This window comes from Halichondria panicea, chromosome 9, assembly GCF_963675165.1.
Source record: "Halichondria panicea chromosome 9, odHalPani1.1, whole genome shotgun sequence".
NCBI classification, from domain to species: domain Eukaryota; kingdom Metazoa; phylum Porifera; class Demospongiae; order Suberitida; family Halichondriidae; genus Halichondria; species Halichondria panicea.
The window spans coordinates 2,769,938-2,786,796 of NC_087385.1; the positions used below are offsets into that span (position 1 = coordinate 2,769,938).

General features: G+C 40.7%; 3 protein-coding genes across 4 annotated transcripts; 1 reads left to right on the plus strand and 2 right to left on the minus strand.

Moving 5' to 3' along the window:
- Window positions 1-23: 23 nt before the first annotated feature.
- On the minus strand, window positions 24-1,717 carry LOC135342103 (apelin receptor B-like). Its single transcript, XM_064538797.1, has 2 exons — window positions 1,590-1,717; window positions 24-1,504 (listed from the first exon to the last, which is right to left on the minus strand). Exon 2 carries the CDS (start codon window positions 1,472-1,474, stop codon window positions 272-274), a length of 1,203 nt encoding a protein of 400 aa, XP_064394867.1. The 5' UTR covers window positions 1,475-1,504; window positions 1,590-1,717; the 3' UTR covers window positions 24-271.
- Window positions 1,651-9,482, minus strand: LOC135342099 (WW domain-containing oxidoreductase-like). The gene is made up of 9 exons (XM_064538793.1): window positions 9,326-9,482; window positions 4,788-4,852; window positions 3,809-3,866; window positions 3,546-3,745; window positions 3,299-3,405; window positions 2,892-3,031; window positions 2,619-2,753; window positions 2,235-2,499; window positions 1,651-1,911 (listed from the first exon to the last, which is right to left on the minus strand). Exons 1-9 carry the CDS (start codon window positions 9,439-9,441, stop codon window positions 1,732-1,734), a joined length of 1,266 nt encoding a protein of 421 aa, XP_064394863.1. The 5' UTR covers window positions 9,442-9,482; the 3' UTR covers window positions 1,651-1,731.
- On the plus strand, window positions 9,483-16,794 carry LOC135342107 (repressor of RNA polymerase III transcription MAF1 homolog). Of its 2 annotated transcripts, XM_064538802.1 has the most exons (7): window positions 9,535-9,627; window positions 9,979-10,175; window positions 10,567-11,049; window positions 11,992-12,465; window positions 13,944-14,060; window positions 16,266-16,381; window positions 16,568-16,794. In XM_064538802.1, the coding sequence occupies exons 3-7, from the start codon at window positions 10,967-10,969 to the stop codon at window positions 16,609-16,611; spliced, it is 834 nt and encodes a 277-aa protein (XP_064394872.1). In that variant the 5' UTR covers window positions 9,535-9,627; window positions 9,979-10,175; window positions 10,567-10,966; the 3' UTR covers window positions 16,612-16,794. The 2 variants fall into 2 exon arrangements, with proteins under 2 accessions (XP_064394871.1, XP_064394872.1); XM_064538801.1 differs by lacking the exon at window positions 9,979-10,175 and having other exon boundaries at window positions 9,483-9,627.
- The last annotated feature ends 65 nt before the right edge of the window (window positions 16,795-16,859 follow it).

Here is a 16,859-nt window from a genome sequence, read left to right on the forward strand (position 1 = left end):
TAAAATTGAGTTGCACTCAAATATTGTGAGAGCTGTGTCCATATAATTATTGTAGCCAAAAATAGGTTCTATCTAAGATTGGCCAGCAGCTATACTTCTACAGATTTAACATTATTTTTCCCGTGTTAAGATAATAGAGGATACATGCATGCAGGTATAATAATTATCTATCACAATAACTAATACATAATATATGCACAAGAGTTAATCATTGGCTGAAAGCCACCACAGCTATAGATATTTGCTATTCGATTTGTGGAGCTCATTAATTCTAATCAACAGTAGCATTTTCATTGTCGATTTGTTCCTGGCCATAACGTTCAATCTCGGAATGATGAGAAAACTGTAATTTTGGCCTGTGGTGCGCATTAACATTATTGGAGCTATCTGTTTCGTTGAATGTGGGATTTTCACTAATGAATACTGCGATTCTTGCTGATTTCTTGGTATATTTAAAAGCACTTAGTTCAGGGCTTTTGGGCGAAGAAGTGTCATATTGTCCGTTAGATTCAGGCATGAGTTCACACTTGAACAATCCTTTGAGTCTGTTTCGGTATCGTTTATTGAACGCAATCAACAAAACAGGGTTGAGAATCGGTAGCACGTGGAAGAAAAGAAATAATATGTAGAGCAAACTTAGTATCTCATTTTCCATACCAGTTCTAAGAAGTTCTATCAGCCGTACTATTGAAAGCGTATTAGTTACGAAACCACAAGCAAACTGGAAGAACGTGATAACTGCAAGAGACTTGGCTGCCCGTTCTTCAGCAGAGCAAAATACTGGTCGATCTCTCAAATTTATTCTGAAAGATGTTTCCGACAACATACGATACTGAGAGCGTAGCTTATCGAGGGCATTTAGCTCCTTCAGAATGAAACCATAGTAAATGAGAGTAATGATAACAGAAATATTGCTCAAGAGTATGCCTATAAAATCAACAGTGATTGAAGGGATATCAGAATCAGTAATCTCACCGAAACAATTTGACCACGACAAACTGTCGGTTGCAGAGATTTGTGTGATAGCCCAGATAGTACCGGGAAGTGACACACCGATCGCTATTAGCCAAAGGATTATACTTTTGATGAGAGAATTTCTTTTTTTGACTTTTGAATAGGTTGAAGGATGAATCACAGCTCTGTATCGGTCACGAGCAATTACCAAATATGTCATCGCTGTAGCATTTGTCGTCAGTCGATATACGAATTGGTTGATAGAGCACACAGCACCCCCAAAAATCCATTCGCGAACAGGCAATGTCACAATCAAAGTAAAACCATAGAAGCATCTTATAAGATATGCCACTGCCAGTGAGAAAAGATAGATGTTGGTACTGTTAATGACTTTGTAGGCTTTGCAGATTAGTGCGAGTAGCATGGTATTGGATACTACCGCAACAAGGAACACAGTCAAGAGGAATGGTTCAAATAGAATAGCCACAACAGGAACTGTGACAAGCGTTGTATTGTCCATCTCATGCAGTGAGCCTTGGTGTATTTTGTTCTGCGTGAGTAGTGCATGTTGTGTATATATATATATACAGTTGTGACCTGGCTGGCCTATTGGCGCTAAAGAAATTAATGCTCACGTGAAAATCTTAGAGTAGGTTTCAGTGCATTCTGGATCTAAATGCATCACATTGTGCACAGTCACACCTTGCAACAATTTTAGCACCTTAAACATAAGAATATTAAACACAAACTAGCATAATACTACATAATCCACATCATTTAGTCTGTGTTTTGTTGTGCAATAATCTGTTCACTAAGTTCCCAGAGAGCTACCGCAGTGTTAGAATCCTGAGCCTCACCAGAAGGCTCCACTGGCCAGCAGTCACTCATGTACATTCCACTGATATCATTCATACTTGGATGAGCAGCACAGTACACTATCGTTGAAGCTGCCTGATCCTATAGCATTCAGAAAGGAGGGGTTAAAACCGTAGATACTGCTTGTCACAAATGATTGGTTACAGCTTGGTGTCTAGCTTGGCAGAGAAAACTCTCGATCTGTACTAAACGAAGAAAACTTTGTATTCTAGCATTGTACAATGTACATGCAAAGGAGTAATATGACAAGCTATAATTTAAAGCAGTTTGTTCCTAGGTATCTATGGGATTAGAAGCCTCCAAGCGCAATTGGCTTATAAATGCCATATAATTATACCTCTTAAACTAGTACGTACTACCCATACAAATTAAGTTTGTTCTGTAGATGTTGTACGTTAACTCACCACGGATTTTGTAAAAAGTCTAGCAGCAGTAAACGCAGCTTGATAAAGGTATCCTGCATTACAGGATAGGCCAGTTGGCAACAGGTTTCCAGGGTGTACAGCATTGCAGGAAATTCCATCCTCGACATTCCTTCTATGGTATTCCAGTGTAAATAGGAGGTTGCAAAGTTTCGAGGCCCCGTATGCTGTAATAGCACTGTACTTTTTCGTTGTAGGGTGCTGCAAGAACTGTAGATCTAGCTGTGACGAGTTATATGAAGGGTACCTGGAGCAATAGAAAACACGTCACTAGACCAAGGTGTTAATTACGAACACCTACAAAAGCTTCTTACAAACAAGAGAGCAAATTCTCTAACTTGTCCAATGCAATATGTTGCAACTGACCAGTGTGACTCTGAGGTGACAACCACAACACGAGAAGGCTTTGACCGCTTCAGCACTGGGGTGAGGAGGTTGGCAAGGTAGAAATGGCCGAGATGGTTCACAGCAAAATGCTGCTCCAGCCCATCAACAGTTTTACTTGATGAAAAAATATACATTTGAACAAACTACATATGTACATAGGAGGGACGTACTTGTAACCATACATTCACCGTAAGCTCTATCTCCACTACACACCTACGTATCAATCAAATTGTCATGGCAGGTTAAACATACCTCAGAGGCCCACCAAACACGCCAGCATTGCAGACTAGAATATGCAGCGGTAACTCTCTGGAAATGAACGCTTTGGCCAACTCTTTCACTGAGTGCAGAGACCCCAGGTCAACCTTCATAAACTCAACTTGGGCATTTTTCTGTAACAATATCGAAAAAGACAGGCATTGCATCATAGCGACAATCTGCTCTGAAGCAAGTACATGTATACAGCAGAATAGACGGTAATTTTCACAAATTGGCTATCTATTGTGTGCATTAAATAGTTTCGCGGTATAGACATTACATCGAAATTTGTCGGTGCCTTAAAAATGTTGAGCCTTTATCAGTATTGCATTCACGACTACAAGCCCAGATTACGCTACATATAAGAATCAGGCTTATTATGCTGGTCGCACCCAACTCACATGAGCCTTATTCAACTTTGTGATCGCGTTGTTGGCCTTAATCTCATTTCTGCTAGCGATAATCACATGAGCACCACTTTTAACCATAGCGAGGGCTGTTCGGTAACCTGCGTTGATACAAAACTCAGGTATCTTGCAATTTTTTACATTTATATAAGTAAGACTAGTGTATGGTGAGTTTTCTCTGCATTATTTTACATACAAGATACGACATTAATGTATTAATTGCTTTTATTGGTATACTTACCAATTCCTGAGTTCCCTCCGGTAATCATTACCACTTTGTCAGAGAGATCCACATCCTTCAACACTTTATCCGCTCTGACTAAAGAACTAAACGAATTGCGAATACTACGATAATCTTGAATACCAAATCGCTTGGGAAAGTCATCCACCACTTTTGAAAACAACCGAGGGTCCACATGTGATCGAATTTGTCCAAAATGACTAAAACACGTACCAAAACAGAACATAAATTAAAATTGAGATGATAACAACAATCACACTTACTCCACATACACAAGCGAGTTATCATCATCCCTGTACTTTTGCCAACCATAAGGAAGACCTGAGAAGTAGCATCATAAGTAGTAATTCGGGTAATATTAATTCCTTTGATTTACACAGTCTGTTGTCATAAATTGGCACCTCAGGGCTACAGGGAAAAATACTTATGGCTCATATTTTGGTTCCTCATTATGAGTAGCCATGAGAAAAGGTGAATTAATGACAAAACGGAGATTGTCCTTCGAAAATTTTGCCTGTGTGCTTGCAGAATGAAACTGGAAGTGGTTGAGGAGGTACGTAAAGTACCTGCTTTAGAGACAAGGGAAGGGGTTGAGCGTTGCTAATTGCACCACGCCTATTCCGTATTCAAGGAGACAGAGGCCAGTTAAATATCGGGAAACGGTCATTTGCAGCAGCTGGCATAGAAGAGAGGGGCTGCTCTAGAGCAATGAGTGGACAGTACTAGTACGTTGTCCGTTCAGCCTGGTACTGCAGTGATGCAGGAATGGAGGGAGGACTTGACTAATTTAGAGAAAAAGGGAGGGGTGGTGGTTCTTTTTTTCCCGTTCTGCACCGTTTGCTTAAAGAAAGGCTGGCTGCTCATATTTACATTTGAATATCAAGCCCCTTTGTACAGTGTTTGGTATAGCTATGGTGGGCTGTGGTCATACAAGCTAGGCAATCAGATAGGACATACAAACGGGCTCTAAATCACGCCTGTTTTCGGAGCTACTTTTGATTGTCCATAACTTGTGTTGCAACGTCCGATTTCCTTTAGTGGCTCTTTGATAGTGCTACAATAATTATGGTGGGGGTTAATATCGGGCCTGTACATGTACATGCATATCAGATACAGTGCATCGGGGTTTATGGCTGCAAATCACAACTATATCCTCCAGGTTGAGAGTTTTACAGTCATAAACCACTTTGTATCGTACAACTAATAGAGGTACAGTGTACATGTAATGTGTATGAAGCAAACCTGGTGACACTCTGTAATGGTAGCCATTAGTCGGATGGGACCACTGGGTTGTTTTGCTCTCATGACTGCAGCAGAAGGAACACAACAGAGTAACCGTTAAGTAACACATTATTACTACATGTACACTCTACAGATTAATTCCTCACAATGGCGCTTAACCCGTAAATCCTCAACCTCCACCCTACCCTACCCCTACTTGTACAGTGTTTGTAGCTTTTAATGCTTAAATGAGCATACGGAAAGAGGACAAGAATCAAGCCACATACTGCCACTGGAACATCAGCAGCTAAAATAAGACATTCCAGGCTGCTTGAATAAACCGCATCCCACTGACCACGTGTGACCACTGTAGCTACATAATTATATAGAAGCATTACATACCATATATCAAGAATCGAATGCGAGGTTAATGGATTGCATGATACTGTACAAGCCTGTATTGCAAACTGCATGCTCACTCTTTGCGGTTCTTTCGAATGTGAATTATGCAAAAGTTCGTAATTCGCAATCGAATATACAGTACATACTTGTCGCTAACGCATAACAGACTATGTTACAGTAGCTAGAATTATTATGTGATTGCAACAGTTATCTGCAATTTATTCCGTGTTTGATAATGATGTCATTGGACAAACGCTGAAATGGCTATTTTATTTTATCTTCTGCTCTTGCTCACACTCTCCTGTGTTGAAAAGCCAGGTATGCATGGTCCTGGGCCAGCCCTATTCTCCGGGGCAAAATCAAAGAGAACTGAGAACTTCCCCCTTCTTTCTTCCCCCAAGAGAAAAAGTCTGGTCTCAGACTAGTCTTGAAGGAAAAGCAGCTTGAGGCTACGTCATTTTTGCATGATGTATTGACTGGCAATGGGAAAGTCCATCTGTTACCACGTACCAGGCGATTGCCTTCTTATTTGATGGATGAGCTTGTGCAGCAGGTGTCCTTGATTCTTATCCTCAAGTTTTCTCGCTGTTGGGCTACCAGTCAAACAACTACATGTACCTGGAATGCACTCATCTCCACATTACTGTAGCTGGATCGAGCAAGAAACCTCATTATCTTTTTGACACTATAATCATGCAGTCTTCCTAGACACTTTCTACAGTAGTATACAAAAGACCATCAGTCTCTGAATCTGGGAGTTGAACAAAGCTGCTAACATTCACAAGGATCTGCGCTACTTAGTACACTGTAACACTAGAGCACTAAAGTGCAAACCCTCGGCTGGTGATATGATTATAAAGAAACCAGAAATATAATGCAGTGCATATAGTGATGTTGTTATTACGTATGACTTGCACAGCAACTAAGGAACAATAAAACTAAACCAGACTGGAGGCATGCTGAAACATTTGAGAACAGGTAGTGGTACTATATGCACTGTGGATTAGGATCACAGCAAAGAAGCCTGGAGTCTCAGAGAACTATGGCTCCAGGTCCTAGATCCCAGTCAGCTAAAAGCAGGAGCTATAATTCAAGCTTTCTGCTTTAGGACCCTGTTCCATTGTTCTTGGTATATACAGCATTCTACTTTAGTGACCCTGTTCCATCGCGTTCTTGGTACAGGATCACATCAGTTATAAGTAACGCATGTGCAAGTTCTGTTCAAGCTACATTTTGCTCGCTTTTATTTGACAACGAAGCTTTAACACCGAAAGCTGCCACTATCCAAAGTACTAACTTGTTGTGTGGAGGCTACTCATGCTGTAAACGCAATGCTAGAACATCCAGGTAAGCAGACCTAGTCACAAGCTTGTTCAAGCTTCTTAGCTTTTGCTCGACAAAGAAGCTTTAACATAAAATCTGCCACTATTTAAATCAAGATATTGTTGTGTGAAGGCTATCCATGCTGTAAACGCAGTGCTGTGGCATCCAGGTGAGTAGAAAAGCCAATCACAAACAAACAAACAAATAAACCAAACGACTACTATAAACCGTGGCCGCCCACGCGCCTCGGGTTAATAAACGGTGAAAAAAGCGTAATAATCAGTACTGTATGTACCGCTAGCTCTTTTCCAACAATCTATTTGGGATTTCCACATAATACCCCACCCACCATCAAAGGGATGGAAACCAAGTTTTGGGACTTGAAAGCTCTGCAAATATAAACAAGTTTTTCCTGGGGTTTGACGGGCAACATGCATCGTTTTACGATTAAGCCACACACCCTACACAAAAGTCTACGTTTTTGACTTCTGTTGTTATCTTAGTATCGTTTTAAAACCATTTACCTGCCGAAAGATTATCGCTAAAATTTCAAAATTCAAACTAAATTCGCCCGATTCACGTGTAGATTTCTGCACAAGTTCTCACCCACTGACCTCAATTTTGTACCCATTGGTAACCCAATCCAGCCACACCCAAACCCACAGGGAAAGAATCGTTTGTGACGTATTAATGGCTCAATGGCATGTAGGTAACGGGTTAGTTTTATTGTGGTTGGAGGTATAAGTAGATGATCGGAATGCAATAATTAAAAGTTATCCGAAAGTAGAATAGCTTTTTATCCTGACCACCCTCCTCTGAGCTCGTATAGTGCAGTGCATGGTAGCTATAGTTTTAGCTGGTGATGCTCATCTGGAAAGGACTTTTTGGGTATACTGTTATCATCTTGTCTGATCAAGCTGTAAATAATAATGACGGGGGAAAAGGTATCTACATTGTAAGCCTAACATTCTCTCAGCTATAGTCACTAATAATTGGATTTAAATGTTCTAAATATGAAATGTAACTATAATAATAAAAACATCTACTTACCTTAAGGTGACATAATTATTTTCACACGTATAATATAATTACCCGAGGCACGTGAACAGCCGCAGGTATAGTAGCCCGTTGGTTTGTTTGTTTGTAACATCTGAGCCTGGTCACCTGGCTCCCACAGCACTGTGTTTACAGCATGGATAGCCTCCATAGACAAGTTATAGTGGCAGATTTCGAAAAGTCTCGTTGTCGTATAAAAGCGAGCAAAAGCTAAGAAGCTAAGAAGCTTGGTTGGCTCTACACACAACCTTTATTTGAGTGTAGTTTGTTGCTTCTTTATTATGAATACTGTTTGTCTGTTTGTAATTATGATGCCATAGCTCTGCGTTTACAGCATGGATGTAGAAACTATCTAGCTAGAAACAGTTTGTGTTCTAGTAGATGTACGGCGCCACAACTTTTTTTGATACACAAACAGAATGAAGAAAAATACACGAGTCTCAACCGGCGCCTATTTAGAGTGACAAACACGTTGAAATATTTGGCGCACAATTAGAAACTGTTCAAGTTGGCTCTAAGATTAGAGTGGCACTTTTATTACGGTACACAGTTATTGGTTTGGCAATTACCTGACCACCTACTACGGCTCTGCAGTTACTGGGTGAGGCTCGAAAATTCTGAATTTATAAGCGCATCCTTGATATATATATATATATATATACGTGTATAGAGCTCTGCTATTGATTGACCCCATAGTGCATGCATACATGATGTACACTACGAATTCAGTTTCTATGGTAATGATTACTGATGTGCAGGGCAATTAAGTCAAATAAAAACTTTAAGACTACTGTATTATGGTCCCACCTATGCCCGCACTGGTGGAGGTGGGGCTTGCAATTGATAGTAGGCACATCAGAGGAGGTCCGACATGCATGTCAATGTACTGGGCCCTGCATGTCGCTGGTCCAATGCACTGAACATGTAATGACTCGTGCATGCATGTTGGACAGGGTCAAAAGGTCACAATTGGTGATCACGTGCAACAAATTTGTAAGAGTTTAATACTGCTGATTTTGCCCTTATTCTGCAAATTAGTTCACTTTAGCTCCTGGTCTCTAAAAATGGTGACCTCACACAAAGGTCGTTGTTCGGTCATGTCCAGTTGACCTCTGACCTAGAAAGTAGGAGCTACCGTACTATACTGCGCTGTAGAGCAAATGTTTAGCTCAGCTATGTCATGATCCAAGTATACATGATCCAAGTATACTCCTATTGCCAGAATGAAAAGGGGGGCCTGTTAACTAGAAAAGAACTAGATTCAAGGTTCAAGTCATATAAAGAAGACATCTACCTCTTCAGCTCAGAGTGCACATGACGGATGGCTACGTCCATAATTATAATGAATGCTGTCATTATGACAGCAAGAGCAATTAGTGTATGCACTTCGGAATTTTGCGGATGGGTTGCAAATTAGACTCGCAAGCCGTCACTGTTGCAGGTGAACAGTAGACTGGTCAAACTCTGTGTAGAGACTCGTGTAAGGTTTGCCACGATATTTGTGGCAACTAACCGCATGCGGTTACCGCAAGATCGTTGATAGTGACGTACCACTAGAAAACTCTACGTAGCACAGCAGTATAGTGACGTCACGAAAACCGCAGCCACTTAGAATCTTATCTGATATGCTGACTGTGCAACACGAGTCTCTACACGGAGTTTGACCAGTCTACTGTTCGCCTGCAACAGTAACGACTTGCGAGTCTATTGCAAATCGTCTAGACTCGACTCAATGGCCCCTGCACAAATAAAAGGGCCTCAGCGTTCATAAGACTTACTTCACAAAGTAAACTCTGTTGTCTTCAGCCACTCTTACTTCCCACACATTATCCAACTTGGTAATGTCATCTTCAGGCCTCTCTCCCCACCACACATACTTAGTCTTGTCAGCCATTGCAATATACTGGAAACCACGCCCCTTTATTTAAGGGGCGTGGGTTCCAGTCGGGCATCAGAGGCCACGCCCTACAGCTGACCTGGCAAACAACAAACTTCACCCTTGAAGCTACTTTACCTATTAAACACAGAGATAAAGGCGTTTACTAAGAGCTGCTCTGAAGCAAGAAATCCTGCCGGTTTGGTGTGTTTCTGATACTTTTTATATAACTGTAATGGGCCTTTTGAAAGCGTGTAGCTAAAGCTATAAAGATTTACGTGATTCTGAAATTTTATCCACAGAACAGCCTAAATTATTGATTTAAGTGAGGCCAGTTTCACAGCCAAGATCCAAGGACCATGTTTCAAATTTAATCACACGTACAAATGTACCCTAAATCCAATATTATATTTGTTGACTACTAACCGGTACCGTAGTTATTCAATTTAAAGCGACCCTCCAAATATGCGACACCCTCGATTTTCCAATTTTCTGACCTCTAAAAATAGCGACTGCAGTGTTCACAATTATTTTTTTATGTCACGTCCTAAATAGAGGTCAAACCACAGCCTCAATTCCAGGCCGCAAGAAACAATGTAATTTAAGCGGCCTATAATCGAGGACAGTAGATAACCTCCAATTAGATGCGACCCTCTAAATATGCGACACCAGGACTTCAACATAATTTTTCAACCTCCAGAAGAAACAACCTCTGGCTTCGTAATTATTTAAAAGTGTCGCAAATAAGTACGGTATGTTTCCATCAATATCACACGAGTATATAGATCTAGTAAAAAAACCATGAGTGGGAGGGTAATATTATTGTTTCTATAACTCAGGGAGCACATGAAAACAATGATGATGGCTTTAGGTTATGTATGTGCTTGCTAAGTCTATTTGGGGCACAGTTGAAGCTAGGCTCTTTAGTCAGTTTGCCGCTGGAATTAGAGTATTGCTTTATTAGATCGTGCATGCATAGCGCATACTGGTAGTGAGTGCACTTTAATTACACTGTTTCAATGTATGTATAATTATGACCAGGAGTGCATGAATGACGTAAAGTTGTGATGTAAAATTAAACAGCATCTATATGTACGTTGTCCATTGATCATGTTTTCATATAACATTTCTCACTGTTGGCAGGTGTTACGTCAAAAGTTGGTAATTCTCAAGCTCGCTGTTAATCTTCTTCCAACTGTTTTCTACGTCAGCTACAAGTAAAAATCAACCCTGTGTAGTCGGAAGTACACTTTCTTGTTGGCTCTGTGTAACTGTTAATGGATCCGTGTTGTTGTACTTCATCAAGCTTGCCCTGTGTGGTCGATCCTCCCAGTAGTTTTGTCTGTATGTTTAGTGACGTTTCATCTGCGTTGACCCCTGCTACCCTCATTGGCTCCTCAAGATACTGTGGTGTACTACACTCCAGTGGTTTTTCGAACTTTCCCTGTCAAGGAAACTCTGTGTGTTAATTATTCACTCACATTTTATCCCAGTCGCTACTCATCATTGCAGTAACATTCATTTGAAAAACACATACCCCACCATGAAGTTACTTGAGAATGCCAAGTTGGACAGTATCAGCAGTGCTCTATGCATGAACACCGGGGATTGTACCATCAATGGAAGGTGAGTGGTGCTGTAAGCCAAATTAAAGACGTTTTTAGGCAAAACTGTTACCCAAGGCTTGCGTGGGCGGCCACGGGTATAGTAGTCCATTGGTCTGTTTGTCTGACATCTGAGCCTGCTCACTTGATTGCCATAGCACTGCGTTTACAGCATGGATAGCCTCCACACAACAAGTTATTAGTTTTAATAGTGACAAATTTCAATGTTAACGCTTCGTTGTCGTATAAAATAGAAGCTTGAACTAGCATGTTGGCTAGCTCTACATGTGACCTTTAATCGAGGTAGATCTGCATAATTGTTTGCAGCTGAAGTGATTCTTTACTGGTCTCTATTAAAAGTTTGTATTATAACTGAACACTCCTCTGGTTATAGATCTATTATTCATGTCAACAACAGCCGAGGGTTAGCACTTCAGTGCTTTAGTTATTGTAGTCTGCCAGTCTTCCTATTTGATTCTAATTTTGGATGCCAAAGCGTATCGATAGGCTCGCGAAATTTAACAAGGTATTAGTTTTAATTGTGGCATATTTTGACTTTGTTGAACCAAAACGATAAGAAGAAGCATACCCTGAACGTTTGCTATGGAGCTATAGAAAGCTGTATTCTGAGGCACTTCAGAACACATGCGCACTACAACCACGTGAAGCTCTTATTTATGCACTAGACACACATCCACAAGGGAATGGACTGGTCAACCTCCTATCAATGGGTTGTCCTAGTCAGCACCCCTCTAAATGCAGCCTTGTTGCTGGTTCTAATGTTGGTTATTGTACATTTAAAAGCAATCAAATTGTAGGCTAATAACGACCCATGATGATTTTGGTGTGGCTCAGGCAAAGGGTCCGGATGGTAATAGAGCAAATTGTACAATAACATGTACATGAATACTCGACCATGCTGTGATTGTCTGCCTTGTCAAGTAGTGTAATGATTTTCTTTCAGAGTTGAGAGCTATTCGTGTAAGATGGCTGGTAGTGACAAGAAGCTCTACAAGCAGCTCAGTCACCCTAACTCGGGCGAGAGTCCTACCAACAGACAAGCTCTCTCTCCCTGCACCACATTTGTTGGCTCACCCTGTAGTCCAATGTCTCCTACTGGCGTACCAACTTATCTTATTAGACAGCCGAGTGGCAGCAGTACCAATGGTCTCACTGACACACCACAGCTCTGCGATACAGCCAGCAACAAGATACTGTTTTACCTGCGCTCTACTCTCACAGCATCTTTCCAGCCTGACTATGTGTTCACTGATGCTAAAAGTGATGAGTTCAGTCGAGTTCCCAGTGTGAAATGGGTGATGGACGCTGTACGCTCCAATCTCTCAGCCATTGCTGGAGACATGTTCACCACACTTGAGAATGCTCTCTGGGCGGCTATAGACGAGGAAATCACCCTGTCTGATTGTGACATATACAGGTATCCAGATTTTTGTGATTTTGCAGAAAGTGCTGTTTACCTTTATGGTAAAGATCTCCATGCAATATGTAACCGGTAGGGATCATCACATTCTTGTGCTGATTTGTATTTGGTAAAGGAGTCGCTCAAAGAAACTTGTCTATTTTAATCTCATGAGAGTATTTTAGCATCCTGTTTTTACAAGCATGTACATGTGAAGTACTTTCCCTTTCCATCCCATGTCAGCAGGAAATATAAATGTTTGACATAACCTCTTTATAGTTATGCTCTCATCTTTGGTTACAGTCATGGTGCACAGCCAAGCTTCTTAGGGGAAGTATTATGGTGTACGTATACATAATTAATTTCATGTACATGTAGGTACACTTTGTTAATGTGTGAAGCACTATAATTATAGTAGCGGAGTGTGGGAATCGTATACACACAATGGTTGTTCTTCTAAGGGTAGTTTTTGTCCAATTAGTGACTACATTGTTATTGTTTGCGTAATGCTGGTATTGTTGCCGTAGCAACAAGCTTTAGTATGTGAGTAGGGTCATATGCGGTGTGTTGGTTGTGCTACATGTACATGAAGTGTACAATATTAATTTAGTCACCTGAGATCATTATAATGATTACTTACCTCCCATTCGGTATAGTCTGCCTTAAACCCCACGAAATGTCTCAATATTGCTGAACCACGAATTTTTGTCCCCCGAAAATTACCCGCTATACGGTAAATAACAATCGTCTTATTCAATCATCATCATCTCAGTACGCTGTAGGTACATGTAAAGTTTGACAGTTAATTTGTATGACAGTTTGTAAAGTTGACCATTGTAGAGTATCCTTAGCTTCTTTAGCTCTGACAGCCAGGCTATGTTGTGTATCTCTAGTCAAGGCTATGTAGTCCAAAAGCAATCATACACACCATCTATGAAGGAGCTATAGAGTCCTTTTGAAACAAATTCGAGTACATTAGTTGGGGCTCAAAAATTGGAGAAAAAAGACCAGTGTAGGCACTGGTTTGCTTAATTATGTGTATTACTTCAGTAACTATAGCAACCATAACACACCTGTGGATATAAACACTCTTTGAAGACAGGTGTTTTGCAATGATAATAATTATTGTGCAACCAACAGTTGAACCTGCAATTGTGTTTGCATGTACCTGATCGATTGGTGTGTAGTTATAATTTATACATGCATACATTGTATATACATGTACTCACTGTAGTACAATGAGTACAGTGATGAGAGTTAATAATTTGTTGCGAATTCGATTCTTTGCTAGTGCTAACATATCTCTAGTTACGTTCCTGGTTGTATACATGTTTGAGTTGCTTCATTTGTTGTTTCCTAGTGTCATAATTAATATACATGTACGTACCATATGGACTGAGAACAGTATATATACACACTGTGTCTACGCAGTGGTCTGTCACCATTATTTTTACGCATACTAATCATTTGTGCTTGGTTTTTTTCACTACATGTAGCTACAATTCAGACTTTTCTGACTCCTATGGTGAAGAAGGTGCCCTGTGGTCATTCAACTACTTCTTCTACAACAAGAAGTTGAAGAGGATTGTGTTTTTCACCTGCCAGGCACTAAGGTATATATATATATATATGCATGTACACCAGTACATATTAGCAGATTCAGGAATTGGCTGGACTAAAGCCTGTTTGGTGTGTTTTCTGCGTGCAATATACATGTACATGCCGGTACATATAGAGGATTTTAACACCAGCATATTACATACTACGAACTGTTACATGTACATGTATGTCATCATGCCTGGTGTCACATACATTGTAGCCTCCCTCGATCCCAGGCCGCACTTCTTCTGAGAGTGGGCCTGGTAATGACTATTTGCGCATGTGCTAATCTCACCCCAGGATCTGGGGGCTTTGAATAACAACGTATATGCTCAGTAAAACAATGACGTCACAGCGAACGGAAGTGGATTGAATAAAGTAGATATAAAGTTTAATGGAAGGTTTCTAGCCCATCTGATAGCATTCTGATAGCTACCCTTAGCCTGCTATGTTAACAAAAGACTCACAGCCTGTAACAGTGTAGATGACAGTCGTCTGAATGGAGTGAAAGCTAACAATTAACTTATATGGACAGGCCACTCCCATCCAATAACCTTATAGTGAAAGTCTACGTAATTATAGACTCTATCTCAATAAGAAAAGGCATAAACGGAATGGAATGGAATGGAATATGGAACGTAATATGGCTCTAAGTCTGATATCACAATATAAAATATGAAGAGCATTATAATTATTGTTATGTGTGTGTAGCCCCACTGTATGTAGAGAACAGCTGTGTTGCTTAATTGAACTCTGATTGTAGTTATGACAACTAAAGGCAACTAAAGGCAAGTTCTGCCTTGCCTTGCCTTGATTCACAGCTATGAATATTACAATCATGCCTTGTTCCCACATCCACTTCCTCTGAGAGATCGTGAAAGAGGCTAGTAGTGTAGCTACATGTAGCCTCGTTACTAGGCCGATTAAAATACGCCTGATTTCAGAGTTCCCCAGAATATGGAGAACTCGTTCTACGTTTGTAAAATTATACCGTAAACTAGTTTATTTACTAGGAATATACTCTTTAATATACTTTGTCTCCTGTGAAGCTGTGGCGTATGTCCTCTATTGCGTTGTCGAGAAGGTTTACACACTAGCCTGAAATCTCTACGATGGTCATATGGCCGGATTATCGTGCAGTTGGAAGCACAAAAACTTTTGTGCTTCCAATTGTACAATAATATTAGCCTATACAGGAACCGGGCCAAACATCCCGACCATATTTGTAGAGGTACATGAGACCCTCTTCTGGCCTCATTGTATAACAGAGGCGTAGGAAGCAATTTTGCATTGGTCAGGCAAAAAAAGGGGGCTCTGCGGGTGTGGGAGGGGGACCACCTCCCACCCTGCCGAAGGCGGTAATCATCAGATTCTAGTTTTTGTAGTAGCTAAGCAGAATTTAGCTAGACAAGAGATCGAGAGTACTGGTAGACCGAGAGTACTGGTAGACTACTATAAAGACAAGCTAGAAATATTGATCAGGCACTTGTCTGGGCTTCCCCCCCTCCCCCCCCCCCCGGCTCCTACGCCACTGTATAAACCCTCCCACAACGCAATAGAGGACATACCACAGCTACTACATTGATAGTAGATGGGCGTGTAACGGGCCACGCCTATGATTACATGTAAACGCATGCTCACTATCAACCATGCAATAGATACCAGGTCGTATTTCATGTAAGGCTAAAGAGTAAGAGAAAATCCTCCCCACTTTCTCTTAATCCCTCCACCCAAATTCTTATAGCAGTCCCAATGCCTATACAATATCAATGCTCCGTTATTTAATAATACAGCAGTTAAGTCAGACCTGTATCATGAAATCAGCCCTGTGTACCATTTATTAAGCTACAGTAGAACCTCGATTATCCGGACACCTTGGTTCCAGAAGCAGGCCGGATAAGTGAATATGCCGGATAATTGAATAGATAAACCACGCCTTGATCCACCCACTTTATTGATGAACAGCAGTGCCACATGGTTGTCTGCGCATGCGCAAAAGAAAAGCAGGCATGTCTCCATGGTAACAGCTGCAACGCGCATGCGCATTTGAGGGACACGCCCATTTTCTGAATTATGTAATCTGATTAAAAAGAAAACTGCCAAGCCAGATAATCGAGGTTCCGGATAATCGAGGTTCTACTGTATTGGTATTTCAGATGCGCATTCTAGTTTGATACTGAATTTTAAGCTGTGAATTCATCCCCATTTACACACCACAGCCCAACAGTGGAGAGGGGTGATAACGATGTGGAGGATATAGATGATTTAACAGATCTAATGGAGTTGGATCAGACCAATGATTCTGCATATGACAGCTTCAGCACTGGTGTACTTGGTAATAATTATAACAGTGTGTGTATTCATTGTGTAGTAACATGTGTATTTCAACATGGCAAGTGATGCTGTGCTAAATTTAGCATACATTATGTAATGTTATTATTAAATTAATATTCTGGTGTTTCCCCAGGGATTTATTTTCTGTTGTGTAGCTGACTCAGCACATTCCATTTTGTTGTCATAGGTGATCCAGGATGGCAGCTTCCAGCAGAGATGAAAACAAACTAAAAGTTCTTGTTTTACACACTTTATTGTTTCAGTACGCCAATACCCCATATCTATGTTCATTTCAGTCAGTTTCTTACGGATTTTTTTGTCTTAATACCCTCATTTTCCTTGATGTTTATACGTATTAATTCACAGTGACTTTGTACCTCTGCAAAAGATGTTATCATTGCTATTCACCCCTTACATACATCTGTGGGCGTGGTGTGACAAAGCACCAAGCAAGATATGTACACGTACATGTTGGTTGT

Excerpts from the sequence above, each read along its gene's own strand:
- LOC135342099 (XM_064538793.1), bottom strand. The coding sequence starts at position 9,441 with ATGGCTGACAAGACTAAGTATGTGTGGTGGGGAGAGAGGCCTGAAGAT. Across the intron at positions 3,867-4,787 it reads CCATTACAGAGTGTCACCAG|GTCTTCCTTATGGTTGGCAA; the intron begins GTTTGCTTCATA and ends GCTACTTCTCAG. Across the intron at positions 2,500-2,618 it reads GTCACCTCAGAGTCACACTG|GTACCCTTCATATAACTCGT; the intron begins GTCAGTTGCAAC and ends CTATTGCTCCAG.
- LOC135342103 (XM_064538797.1), bottom strand. The coding sequence starts at position 1,474 with ATGGACAATACAACGCTTGTCACAGTTCCTGTTGTGGCTATTCTATTT.
- LOC135342107 (XM_064538801.1), top strand. The coding sequence starts at position 10,967 with ATGAAGTTACTTGAGAATGCCAAGTTGGACAGTATCAGCAGTGCTCTA. Across the intron at positions 12,466-13,943 it reads TCTGATTGTGACATATACAG|CTACAATTCAGACTTTTCTG; the intron begins GTATCCAGATTT and ends CACTACATGTAG. Across the intron at positions 16,382-16,567 it reads CTTCAGCACTGGTGTACTTG|GTGATCCAGGATGGCAGCTT; the intron begins GTAATAATTATA and ends TTGTTGTCATAG.